This window comes from Salmo trutta, chromosome 20 (assembly GCF_901001165.1).
Source record: "Salmo trutta chromosome 20, fSalTru1.1, whole genome shotgun sequence".
Taxonomy (NCBI): Eukaryota; Metazoa; Chordata; class Actinopteri; order Salmoniformes; family Salmonidae; genus Salmo; species Salmo trutta.
In genome coordinates this window covers 16,724,760-16,738,374 of record NC_042976.1, presented here as the reverse complement: position 1 = coordinate 16,738,374, position 13,615 = coordinate 16,724,760, and the positions used below count along the sequence as shown (strand labels likewise).

Genomic DNA, 13,615 nt, shown 5'->3' with positions numbered 1-13,615 from the left:
GACAGGACGGCCGAGCATTCGTGCGTTTAAGAGCGGAGGAGAAGAGAAAATGTGTTTCTTAAATAACATTTTAAAAATCGATATACTGTATATATGCAGTGCATTCGGAAAGTGTTCATACCCCTTCCCTTTTCCCACATTTTGTTACGTTACAGCCTTATTTTAAAATTGATTAAATAAACATTTTTCCTCATCAATCTATACACAATACCCCATAATGACAAAGCGAAAACAGGTTTTAAGGCATTATTTAGCAAATTTCTTACAAATAAATACAGAAATACCTTATTTACATAACTATTCAGACACTTTCCTATGAGATTCAAAATTGAGCTCACGTGCATCCTGTTTCCATTGATCGTCCTTGAGATGTTTCTACAACTTGATTGGAGTCCACCTGTGGTAAATTCAATTGAGTTTGCCAAAAGGAACCCAAAGGACTCTCAGATCATGATAAACAAGATTCTCTGGTCTGATGAGCCTTTGGCCTGAATGCCAAGCGTCACATTTGGAGGAAAACTTTGCACCATCCCTACGGTGAAGCATGGTGGTGGCAGCATCATGCTGTGGGGATATTTTATAGCGGCAGAGACTGGAAGACTAGGATCGAGGGAAAAATGAAAGGAGCAAAGTACAGAGAGATCCTTGATGAAAACCTGCTCCAGAGCGCTCAAGACCTCAGACTGGGGTGAAGGTTCACCTTCCAACAGGACAATGACCATAAGCACACAGCCAAGACAATGCAGGAGTAGCTTCGGGAAAAGTCTCTGAATGTCCTTGAGTGGCCTTGCCAGAGCCCGGACTTGAACATCTCTGGACAGACCTGAAAATAGCTGTGCAGCGACGCTACCCATCCGACCTGATAGAGCTTGAGAGGATCTGCAGAGAAGAATGGGAAAAACAGGTGTGCCAAGCTTGTAGTGTCATACCCAAGAAGACTCGAGGCTGTAATCGCTGCCAAAGGTGCTTCAAGTTAAACAATTTACTGAGTAAAGGGTCTAAATACTTAGCAAAACATTCAAAAAAATGATGCTGGTAAAAAAATAAAAAAATATATCCATTTTAGAATAAGGCTGTAACATAACAAAATGTGGAAAAAGTCAAGGGGTCTAAATACTTTCTGAATGCACTGTATGTAAATATATGTTTTTGCTATTCAAACGATTATTAAGTTGTCCGCTGTCATTTGGCTGACCAATAACTGTCATCCAAAATTCCATGACCATCACAGCCCTATGTAGAGTACCTATCTGGTATTGTGCAGGGGAAGTGGTTAGGAGAGGAGAGTTATACCATGAGTTTAGAGAGTGCTGTCTATACGTGTCCATGTTTGGAAAGTGTGTACAGTACGTGGAACAAACACCACCCTATTCCAGCCCCCCTGGTGAAATCCAGTGATGCTTACTACTGGCTCCAGACTAGAGCATTCAACTCAGATGTGACAGGGGTTTTTCATTCAAAAACCCAGCGGAGTGCAACCAACCTCACCTAACACTGAACTGTTGCGTGCTAATGCCAGAACCTTAAGAGAGGGCCACAGAGGTGTACCCTGAATAAATATTGGTCCACTTTCCCAATCTGAAAATGAATGAAATGTGTTCTGAAGTTAGCAGAAGGATTAGCAATGCTTTCATATTTATTATCAGTGCCATTTTCAACAAAGATTCAACACATGTATGAGAATTTAAATGTTGATATTTCAGTGAGGCAATGGTTATGCACAGACGTGCTATTCAATTTTGCAGTCGCAGACAGCGGAGGTGCTTCAACGGAAATATGACTATTATTTACAACACTTTCTTATAATAATATAGATATTTCTATATTAAATTGCACCGTTGTGACATTTGATTGTCTGCTTTAAATGTTTGGGTGTTACAATTTGGTGTATTGTTCGGTTCTGCAAATGAACTATTCTCAAGGATATTGTTTACTTTATTTTTATCAGTCAGCAGGGAAAATCTAATAGATGATTATGATTGCACCCAAGCAGTGTCTAAAAAAACAAATATGCCTAAGTATTATGTTTTCCTTTATCATAACTATCAAATAAAATAAAATACAATTTTGTTTGTCACAAAATACACCAGCTGTAGACCTTACCGTGAAATGCTTACTTACAAGCCATTAACCAACAATAAAGTTCAAGAAATAGAGTTAAGAAAATATTTACTAAATAAACTAGAGTAAAAAATGAAATAAAAAGTAACGTGCGGGGGTACAGGTAATTTGTACATGTAGGTTGGGGAAAAGTGACTATGCAGTGATAATGAACAGCGAATAGCAGCTGTAGAACTTTTTGAGGATCTGGGGACCTTTGCCAAATCTTTTCAGTCTCCTGAGAGGGAAAAGGTGTTGTCCTGCCCTCTTCACGACTGTTTTGGTGTGTTTGGACCATGATAGTTTATTGGTGATGTGGACACCAAGGAACTTGAAACTCTCGACCCGCTCCACTAGAGCCCCGTTGATGTTAATGGGGGGCCTGTTCAGCCCTCCTTTTCCTGTAGTCCACATCATCTCCTTTGTCTTGCTCACATTGAGGGAGAGGTTGTTTTCCTGGCATCACACTGCCATGTTTCTGACTTCCCCCCTATAGTCTGTCTCGTCGTTGTTGGTGATCAGGCCTACCACTGTTGTATCGTCAGCAAACTTCATGATGGTGTTGGAGTCGGTCTTGGCCACGCAGTCGTAGGTGAACAGGGAGTACAGGAGGGGACTAAGCACGCACCGCTGAGGATCAGTGTCGTGACGTGTATCTCATTAATGTGATGACTGTTATTTATCGAATAATTACCTACTATGGTTAATTGTTACCAGATTAAATTAAGCATGTACCAATTAACTCATTAGGAATTTGGGGCACCATGGAAGAAGTTGTTTAACAAGTTACAATCTCCCGAATTAAACTCAATAATTTATAGATATCGATAACAGTCACTTATTAATAGTTCCCTTATGTCAGTCTCATTCTGAAAGTCGCAGACTTCTTGAATCTGCACAAACCCGAGTCTTACTGATTATTCCGTACCACACAAATTGATTTTACTATTTATTTACTAACAGACTAAATGATAACACAGGATACACACACACGCGGTATTAGATATTGATTAGAAACTTAATACGATGAAAACAGGTCCCTAGCAGACTAACACAATATGACACTTGTTACAAAAGATGGAGAGTTAAAGAGAGAGGGAGAAAGCGAGAGAGAAAGAGAGACAACACTTGGAAACTTCGCTCACAGTAATCCTAATACCTTGCCCCGAACAGCTGCCCTTTCGGGTAAGAAGTAATGCATGTACTTACATGTTGAAGGTCTTCGTCGTGTATCTCTGTTGGACCCAGGCCTTTGTGAAAAAGGTTCCACTTCGTGAAAAGGGTCCGATTGGACCTTCTCCTTCAGATTGGTAAATGTAAGTCTTTGTCCACAAGAGGTCACAATGTCCTTCTCCTTGGTTGTCTGTGTTTACTTTCACTCGTTCTGGAAGACTGGTCTTCTGAGGACAGCTAATCAGCCATGTCGATTATCCTCAGGGTTGTGATGAGAGCAGTGTAGTCGACGATGGTTTGAAGAGAATAACCGGATGATTCTACTTAAATTAACTTTCTTAGATACAGTACTTAGAACAGTTACTCAACTGTAACCTTGATTGTTAGTCTACTTTGTCTTCTTCAACTTGTTTCAATTTTCAGGGTCGTGGCCAATGTAGACCTAGCTGCAGCTGGTGGTCCTTCTAGTCTGGTATGTTAATTCTTAACTCAATCTTTTATACCCTTGGGTAAAAAGGGTCGTTTTCATCATGCTGACATGTTCTATGAGCTCCCTAGGGCGTGGCTAGTTACGAGACAAAGTATCATCATTACTAGGATCTCTGTCACGTCCTGACCAGTATAAGGGGTTATTTGTTATTGTAGTTTGGTCAGGACGTGGCAGGGGTGTGTTTGTTTAGAGTGTTTCGGGGTTTGTTGGGCTATGTTCTTATTTAAGAGGGGTGTTTGTTTAGAGTGTTTTGGGGTTTTTTGGGTTATGTTTTTGTTAGTCTATTTCTATGTTAGTTCTTGTATGTCTATTTCTATGTGGTGTTTGTTGGGTTGACCTTCAATTGGAAGCAGCTGCTCCTAGTTGCTTCTAATTGAAGGTCCTATTTAAAAGAGTGTTTTTTCTATGGGATTTTGTGGGTTCTTTGTATAGCTGTAAGCCTTACAGGAGTGTTTATTGTCATTGTTTTTGTATACTTTTGTTTTGGTTTTCCTTCTTTCTGCCAAATAAAAAAAGAAGATGAGTATACACATTTCCGCTGCGTTTTGGTCAAATCCCTACGGCACCCGTGACAATCTCGTTATAGAACTATAATCACAATCCTATCTTAACAAAAAATGTATCTTCAGCCTTGATATTTCCTACACAACATAAAGGACGCAAACCTGATATACATAGTGTGAAAGCTCTTCAAGTTATGTTTTCATTATAACAAAATAGACATTAATTTCCCTTGTTCCATCTCCCATCATTCCCCACATTCGGATGTTGAAATATATTGTCCCAGTGTTCATTGTTGGATGTTAGAGTTTTTGGGTAGCAAAACCTTCTGTAACAAAGTGATTTCTTTCCCAATACTGAGGAGCAAAGGAAGAGACTCCCCTCCTGCCTAATTTACGACCGAGTGTTAAGGTGTCAAACCCCCACTGCATGCTTCAGTGTTCCTTGCCTCAAAGCAAGCATAAAAGTAATTTAGCTTGTCTGGTAGACTCGAGTCACTGGGCAGCTCGTGGTTGGGTTTCCCTTTGTAGTCCGTAATACTTTGCAAGCCTTGCCACATCCAATGAGCATCTTAGTCCTGTATTGACACATTGCTTGTTTGATGGTTCGTCTGAGGGCATAGCGGGATTTCTTATAAGCGTCCAGATTAGTGTCCCGCTCCTTGAAAGCAGCAGCTCTAGCCTTCAGCTCCATGGCTTCTGGTTGGGATATGACGTATGGTCACTGTGGGGACGACGTCACCGATGCACTATTTGATGAGGCCGGTGACTGAGGTGGTATACTCCTCAATGCCATTGGATGAATCACGTAACATATTCCAGTCTATGCTAACAAAACAGTCCTGTAACGTAGCATCAGTGTCATTGAGGGCGGCAGGTAGCCTAGTGGTTAGAGTGTTGGACTAGTAACCGAAAGCTTGCAAGATCGAATCCCTGAGCCGACAAGGTAAAAGTCTGTCGTCCTGCCGCTGAGTGAGGCAGTTAACCCACTGTTCCTAAGCTGTCATTAAAAATAAGAATTTGTTCTTAACTGACTTGCCTAGTTAAAAATAAAAAATACAAATTTGACCACTTCTGTATTGAGCAATTCACTGGTACTTCCTGCTTCAGTTTTTGCTTGTAAGCAGGAATCAGAAGGATAGAATTATGGTCAGATTTGCCAAATGGAGGGTGAGGGAGAGCTTTGTATGCGTCTCTGTGTGTGGAGTAAAGGTGGTCTAGAGTTTTTTTCCTCTGGTTGAACATGTGACATGCTGGTAGAAATGAGTTAAAACGGATTTAAGTTTGCCTGCATTAAAGTCACTGGCCAATAGGATTTCCGCTTCCGGATGATAATTTTTTTGTTCACTTATGGCCAAAATCAATGTTTATTTGTCACGTGCGCCGAATACAACAGGTGTAGCTTACCTACAGGCTCTAACCAATAGTGCAAAAAAAGATGTTAGGTGAGCAATAGGTAAGTAAAGAAATAAAACAACAGTAAAAAGACAGCTTATATACAATAGTGAGGCTATAAAAGTAGCGAGGCTACTTACAGACACCGGTTAGTCAGGCTGACTGAGGTAGTATGTACATGTAGATATGGTTAAAATGACTATGCATATATGATGAACAGAGAGTAGCAGTAGCGTAAAAGAGGGGTTGGCGGGTGGTGGGTGGCGGAACACAATGCAGATAGCCCGGTTAGCCAATGTGCGAGAGCACTGGTTGGTCGGCCCAATTGAGGTAGTATGTACATGAATGTATAGTTAAAGTGACAATGCATATTTGATAAACAGAGAGTAGCAGCAGCGTAAAAAGAGGGTTTGGGGGGGGGGCACACAATGCAAATAGTCTGGGTAGCCATTTGATTACCTGTTCAGGAGTCTTATGGCTTGGGGGTAAAAACTGTTGAGAAGCATTTTTGTCCTAGACTTGGCACTCCGGTACCGCTTGCCATGCGGTAGTAGAGAGAACAGTCTATGACTGGGGTGGCTGGGGTTTTTGACAATTTTTAGGGCCTTCCTCTGACACCGCCTGGTGTAGAGGTCCTGGATGGCAGGCAGCTAAGCCCCAGTGATGTACTGGGCAGTACGCACTACCATCTGTAGTTCCTTGCGGTCAGAGGCCGAGCAATTGCCGTACCAGGCAGTGATGCAACCAGTCAGGATGCTTTCGATGTTGCAGCTGTAGAACCTTTTGAGGATCTGAGGACCCATGCCAAATATTTTTAGTTTCCTGAGGGGGAATAGGCTATAGGGGGTTTGGAAATGATGCAGACAATTACATTCATGGAAGACACAATCTATCTGCAATATTAAAGCTGATTTTCCACCCCCCCCCAAAAAAAATACTAAATAAAAAAAATAAACCTGTCAATCTGAGTCTCAACATGCTGTTTAGCACTTCAACTGAACATTCTCAGAATGACATGACACAACAGCAGGAATCAAGTAACAGTTAGCTTCAATTCCACACCACAGTCGCAAACTAAACTATTGATAACTTGTCAGGCAGGGCAACCTTGGGTAAACCTCTCATCGATGGTCAGTCACACACACAGACGCACGCACGCACACACACACACACACACACACACACACACACACAAACACACACACAAAATGGGGCGATAGATCCAGCCTCCTGTTAGGTCTCAATCTCTCTTCATTGAAACAGGCTGATGGTTGAGCCTAACCACACCAAACACAGCCTTTCATTGATTGACTCAAAGCAGACCAAAGGCCTCAGCTACAGGAAGGAACTGGTGTTTAATCAGCGTTCAATAACATTGATTCGCTAACTCACAACAGAGAATAGCCCCTAATACTAGCAAGAAAATAAAGTTAACGCTATCTAATAAGCGATTTCCCTTCGGAACAGATGGCATATATAGCCAGGAACATATGAAAAAGAAAACTATTATATTGTTGAACCTGATGGATACCAGAGTGTTAATTTATTATTATAGCTCTCAACAGATTATTCTGCATTCTGTAAATGTGGGTCCTTGACGTGAACATGAACCTTAACTCATATTAAAAACAAAAGGCTATGTTTTAAGTGAGAATAGGCATTGATCTGAAGCCAAAAATGAAAGGAAATGCACATGAGCACCACAATGCCTACTCCACCCATGCTACACCAAGATTTTCCAGCACACAGCTTTGACCTACAACAGTAGCTATTTTTTTTATTTAACCAGGCAAGTTAGTTATGGACAAATTCTTATTCACAATGATGTCCTACCAACTCTAACCCTGCCGACGCTGGGCCAATTGTGCACCAACCTATGGGGACTCCCAATTAGTTGTGATACAGCCTGGAATCAAACCAGGGTCTGTAGTGATACCTCTAGCACTGAAATTTTGTGCCTTAGACCCCTGTGTCACTCGGGACCCAATGTTGGTATTGTACTTCAAACTACGTGTAGGCTGGTTGCTTAGGATTCAAATCTTCTCAAACAGCCAAAAGTATTGGTACAAAGTAAAGTAGTGGTGCATGTCGGTATTTCCTTAACCTGTTGGGGATAGGGGGCAGTATTTGCACGGCCGGATAAAAAACGTACCCGATTTAATCTGGTTACTACTCCTGCCCAGTAACTAGAATATGCATATAATTGCATATAATTGCATATAATATGCATATAATTGTTGGTTTGGATAGAAAACACCCTAAATTTCTAAAACTGTTTGAATGGTGTCTGTGAGTATAACAGAACTCATTTGGCAGGCCAAAACCTGAGAAGATTCCAAACAGGAAGCGCTCTCTCTGACTATTTCTTGGCCTTCTTGATCATCTCTAACCAAAACAGGGGATCTCTGGCATAACGTGACATTTTCTAACGCTCCCATAGGCTCTCAGAAGGCGCCAGAACGATGAATGGTGGCTTTGCAGGCCCTGGCTGAAAAACATTAGCGCATTTGGATAATGGTCGATCTGAGGACAATGAGACTGGAGGCGCGTGCACGAGCCGACACCATGTTTACTTTCTCTCTCTTTGAACGAAAACAACGACTCCCGGTCGGAATATTATCACTTTTTTACGAGAAAAAAAGCATAAAAATTGATTTTAAACAGCGGTTGACATGCTTCGAAGTACGGTAATGGAATATTTTGAAATTTTTTGTCACGAAACGCGTCGGGCGCGTCATCCTTCTTTACCCTTCGGATAGTGTCTTGAACGCACGAACAAAACGCCGCTATTTGGATATAACTATGGATTATTTGGAACCAAACCAACATTTGTTATTGAAGTAGAAGTCCTGGGAGTGCATTCTGACGAAGAACAGCAAAGGTAATCAAACTTTTCTAATAGTAAATCGGAGTTTGGTGAGTACCACACTTGGTGGGTGTCAAAATAGATAGCCCGGCCATCACAGGCTATCTACTCAGAATATTGCAAAATGTGCTTTCACCGAAAAGCTATTTTAAAATCGGACATAGCGAGTGCATAAAGGAGTTCTGTATCTATAATTCTTAAAATAATTGTTATGTTTTTTGTGAACGTTTATCGTGAGTAATTTAATAAATTCACCGGAAGTGTTCAGTGGGAATGCTAGTCACATGCTAGTCACATGCTAATGTAAAAAGCTGGTTTTTGATATAAATATGAACTTGATTGAACAAAACATGCATGTATTGTATAACATAATGTCCTAGGATTGTTATCTGATGAAGATCATCAAAGGTTAGTGCTGCATTTAGCTGTGGTTTGGGTTTATGTGACATTATATGCTAGCTTGAAAAATGGGTGTCTGATTATTTCTGGCTGGGTACTCTGCTGACATAATTTCATGTTTTGCTTTCGTTGTAAAGCCTTTTTGAAATCGGACAGTGTGGTTAGATTAACGAGAGTCTTGTCTTTAAAATGGTGTAAAATAGTCATATGTTTGAGAAATTGAAGTAATAGCATTTCTAAGGTATTTGAATATCGCGCCACGGGATTACACTGGCTGTTGAGTAGCCCATAGAGGTTAAACAGTCCAAAATCACATTACACAATTTCAAACAGTTCCATCCTTATTCATTCATTTTATACAACCATTTAGATGTAAGTCTCATACCTGAGACTCTTCTATAAACATGATCATGGTAATGTGGCCGTATTGTCTCTCATGAGTTTCACAAAATTGTACCAAACGGACCAGTTCGTAGCTGGATTCTTCACTGATCTTTTATACCTTCTCCAGAACCTGAATATTGTTCAGTTGTCAAGTTCTGTGAGGTAGAAGAATTCCTTATTTGGTCTTATGAAAACTCACTCTCTCTCTATACTGGGGCCATGAGGCAGGATCTTCTCATAGGAATTTACGACCTCTTCTGACCACAGCAGCCTGGGTGTGGGAGACAGAGGTAGGGGAATGGTGCACAGAAAACCCAAAGAGGGCAACGTCATGACAGTGCTCAGTCCCCCTCCTGTACTCCCTGTTCACTCATGACTGCATGGCCAGGCACGACTCCAACACCATCATTAAGTTTGCGGATGACACAACAGTGGTAGGCCTGATCACTGACAACGATGAGACAGCCTACAGGGAGGAGGTCAGAGACTTGACCGTGTGGTGCAAGGACAACAACCTCTCCCTCAACATGATCAAGACAAAGGAGATGATTGTGGACTACAGGAAAAGGAGGACCAAGCATGCCCCCACTCTCATCGATAGGGCTGTAGTGGAACAGGTTTAGAGCTCCACGTCACCAACAAACTATTGTGGTCCATGCACACCAAGACAGTCATGAAGAGGGCACGACAAAACCTATTCCCCCTCAGGAGACTGAAAAGATTTGGCATGTGTCCTCATATCCTCAAAATAATTTACTGCTGTACCATCGAGAGCATCCTGACGGGTTGCATCATTGCCTGGTATGGCAACTACTCAGCCTCCGACTGCAAGGCACTACAGAGGGTAGTGCATACGGCCCAGTACATCACCGGGGCCAAGCTTCCTGCCATCCAGGACCTCTATACCAGGTGGTGTCAGAGGAAGACCCTAAAAATTGTCAAAGACTCCAGCCACCCTAGTCATAGACTGTTCTCTCTGCTACCGCACGGCAAGCGGTACCAGAGCACCAAGTCTAGGTCCAAGAGGCTTCTAATCAGCTTCTACCCTCAAGCCATAAGACTCCTGAACATCTAATTAAATGGCTACCCAGACTTTTTGCATTGCCCCCCCCCTTCTACGCTGCTGCTACTCTCTGTTATTATCTATGCATAGTCACTTTAATAACTCTACCTACATGTAAATATTACCTCAATTACCTTGACACCGGTGCCCCCACACATTGACTCTGTACTGGTACCCCCTGTATATAGCCTTGCTATTGTTATTCACTGCTGCTCTTTAATTATTTGTTATTCTTATCTCTTAATTTTTTACTTTTTTTTTCTTAAAACGGCATTGTTGGTTAAGGGCTTGTAAGTAAGCATTTCACTCTAAGGTCTACTCTACACCTGTTGTATTCGGTGCATGTGACAAATAACGTTTGATTTGATGAGAGGTGGGGAGTGTGTTGTGTACCTCCAGGCAAGCTGATTTGTGAATTTCCATCGATATTGGTTTCATATTGGCTTAGATATGATGGTAGGGATATTTATTAACACTAAACTTCAACCAATGCCTATAATCTACTAAATGTTCCTTTTTTCTTTCAGATTTATCATGGGCTGGAGATCTTTATATGACATTATGTGGTGTTGACTGTTTGTGTCTGTTCAGATTGTTGGTTTTCATTTTCGGTTGAATAATAAAAAAACTAATATGTGATTTGAAATTAGAACCAAATTGCTATAAAGTTGCAAGGAAAATGCATTCAAACACAATATTTGCAATTCAATGGACATCGGTTACAATTTGCCAAGTCACAAAGCTACTGTGTAAGCTACTCTAAATGCAGCTACCTTTGTATTGCCAAAAAGTTAGTCTGACCTGTGACACTGTTCTCATTAGCAAGCTCATAACCATCACACCATGACATTGTTATGATAATGGCTGTTATGAACTAAGAGTTACAAACACCTGGTTGAGGACTGTTTTACAAACATGCACACGCACACACAAACACACACCCTTTCCAAAATCCAACATAAACACTTATAATATAAAACCATTGCACAATTGTTTTCTTTCTTTGGCAGAATAGAAATATCCCAGTCAAAGCAATGAAAAACATTACAACCAAACTGTGTGATAGATGGCTTGTTGTGAACACATCATTCCACTGTTCTACTGGAAGTTTCTACTGCTTTGATATCAGGTCATTAATCTTTGTCACCTTGCATTTTGGTTCACATTTTGTGGAATGCGATAATGAAGTCTCCAACTCGGTCTCCATTTTAACAGCGAGAACATTTTACTTTACTGTACTTCCTCCGTAAAGTAAAACTCTAAAATGGCTGCCAACTTAAAAAGTGTTTTTAATATATGAAGTGAATGTATTGTCATGTTTGTTCCAACTTCCATACCTCCAGACTCTAAGCAGACACTATAAAGTAACGAAGCAAACTTCTAAATTCGTTTCTTCACGTTCTGACAGCCTAATTAGGTATTTTTAAACTCACAGCGAGAGAGAGGCACACGTTTGTTCACGGAGGAACGAGGACTGCACTGCAATGCCTAAATACAGTACTGTGTATCAAAGGACAGTGAATTTTCCTCTGACAACGTTTCTGACCATCAACACCAAGTTAAAAAAGGAAACCTTCTGTCACTGCTTCTCATTACCACTCCTGGCAAACATACATGTACATTCATACAGCAAGAGGCTTCCTCCCAATTGTCCAGATTGTAACTGTTAGGAAGTGTAGTTTAAAAAAAAATTGTATCCTGAATCCAAAATGGTGAATCGAATGTAATGCAATTAAGAAGCCAGATGCTTTGTGCTGAATTAAATGTCTTATGAGACACTGTGGTCTTACTTTCCCTTTCCATCTGGTTTTAAATCAATCCCATTAACATTCCCCTACTTGGATGTTTGGCATATGTTTGTCATCCTCTGAGGCCAAACTTTACTTTCCTCTCTTCAATTTAAGTACTACCATGTTGCTGACTAGTTGCCAGTGGAGGAAAAAGAATAGAGAATGATAACATTTTAATTTCTATTCCCACTATGTATAAATGTTTATTGAAAAAGATGCATTCACAGATTCTAAACTCTTTGCAAACTTTTCAACTTAATGTAGACTGACTACGCATAGCCTTTTGCATGAAAGTGTCATCAAGTTTGGGAATCAGTTCATTCATTCATAAGTCTTTGTATTTTGTACGGTGCAATGGCAGAACAAAACAAATGGTCTTGAGAAATAAATGCCATCTTATTGAAAAAAAGGACCATGTTGGAGGAATATAATGTTTCAGCACATTTCCGTATGAAACAAACACATAAAAACACACAAATCCAAGTGATAGTCCTCCAACATATTGCCTCCAGCACTGATACCAAGCAACAACACTCCACAATGGCCATCCACATCCATTCTCATTACAAAACAATCTATCATCAGTCAAGCTGCAGCTCCAACCAGTGGTTTAATTATCTAATGCCCAGACAATTTCACACAGTGAAGCAGAACTGTCACAGTCAAAACATAGTATTGGTTAAAAGGCTTTATCCAGGAGCCAGTTAACTAGCAACAAATACCACACCTAGGCCCTAATCCTCCCCACGTTCTCCCTTAATCTATGACGTGGATCTGAGGCACTGGCTGACATTTTCCACTATTCAAGCCTGATAAAGACCTTCAGGTCAAAACATTGCACAATACAACAGCAGGAGCCTTCATCAATGTGCAGGTATATATTATTTATTTCCTGAGTTTATATTTTGTGTACCCGGCACCTGCAAGTCATTAATATATGCAATTTAGCAGATGCTTTTATCCAAAGCTCCTTACAGTAATGGAGCGATACATTTATAAAGGGGTAGTCCCAGGAATCAAACCCACAACCCTGGCATTACAAGTGCCATGCTCTACCAACTGAGCTACAAAGGACCACCAGTCATTGGATGTGGGTACACTATGTTTGGAACTAGCCACTACTCACCCATAACGGCCAATGCTGAGGCTTTGGTTAGCTCCCTCTTCATGCTCTCCAGCACCTCCAGACCACTACCGTCCACATTGCACCTGTTGATAGTGCCATTACCAGAGCTGATCCAGTACAGCTTGTTGGCTGTATAGTCTATGGAGAGACCTGGGGGAGAAGAATGACAGGGTTAATAATAGGTATTAAACCTTTATGTCACTATAAAACGAAAATCTGGTGGTGAAATATAGTGCATTTTATTTTTCCAGTCAGATGTATAATACGTTTGTGTCATTGATTAGATTATTTTTTATTTCGTCACATACACAGGGTCGCAGATGTAGCCT

At 40.9% G+C, this 13,615-nt stretch overlaps 1 protein-coding gene across 1 annotated transcript in view; it reads right to left on the bottom strand.

Annotated features, from left to right (window-relative positions):
* Window positions 1-13,615, bottom strand: part of LOC115156297 (low-density lipoprotein receptor-related protein 1B-like) — a 575,728-nt gene that overhangs the window by 168,830 nt on the left and 393,283 nt on the right. Inside the window, exon 32 of the mRNA XM_029703749.1 lies at window positions 13,287-13,436. Within this exon, the coding sequence (XP_029559609.1) occupies window positions 13,287-13,436 (150 nt within the window). The remainder of the gene's footprint in view (window positions 1-13,286; window positions 13,437-13,615) is intronic.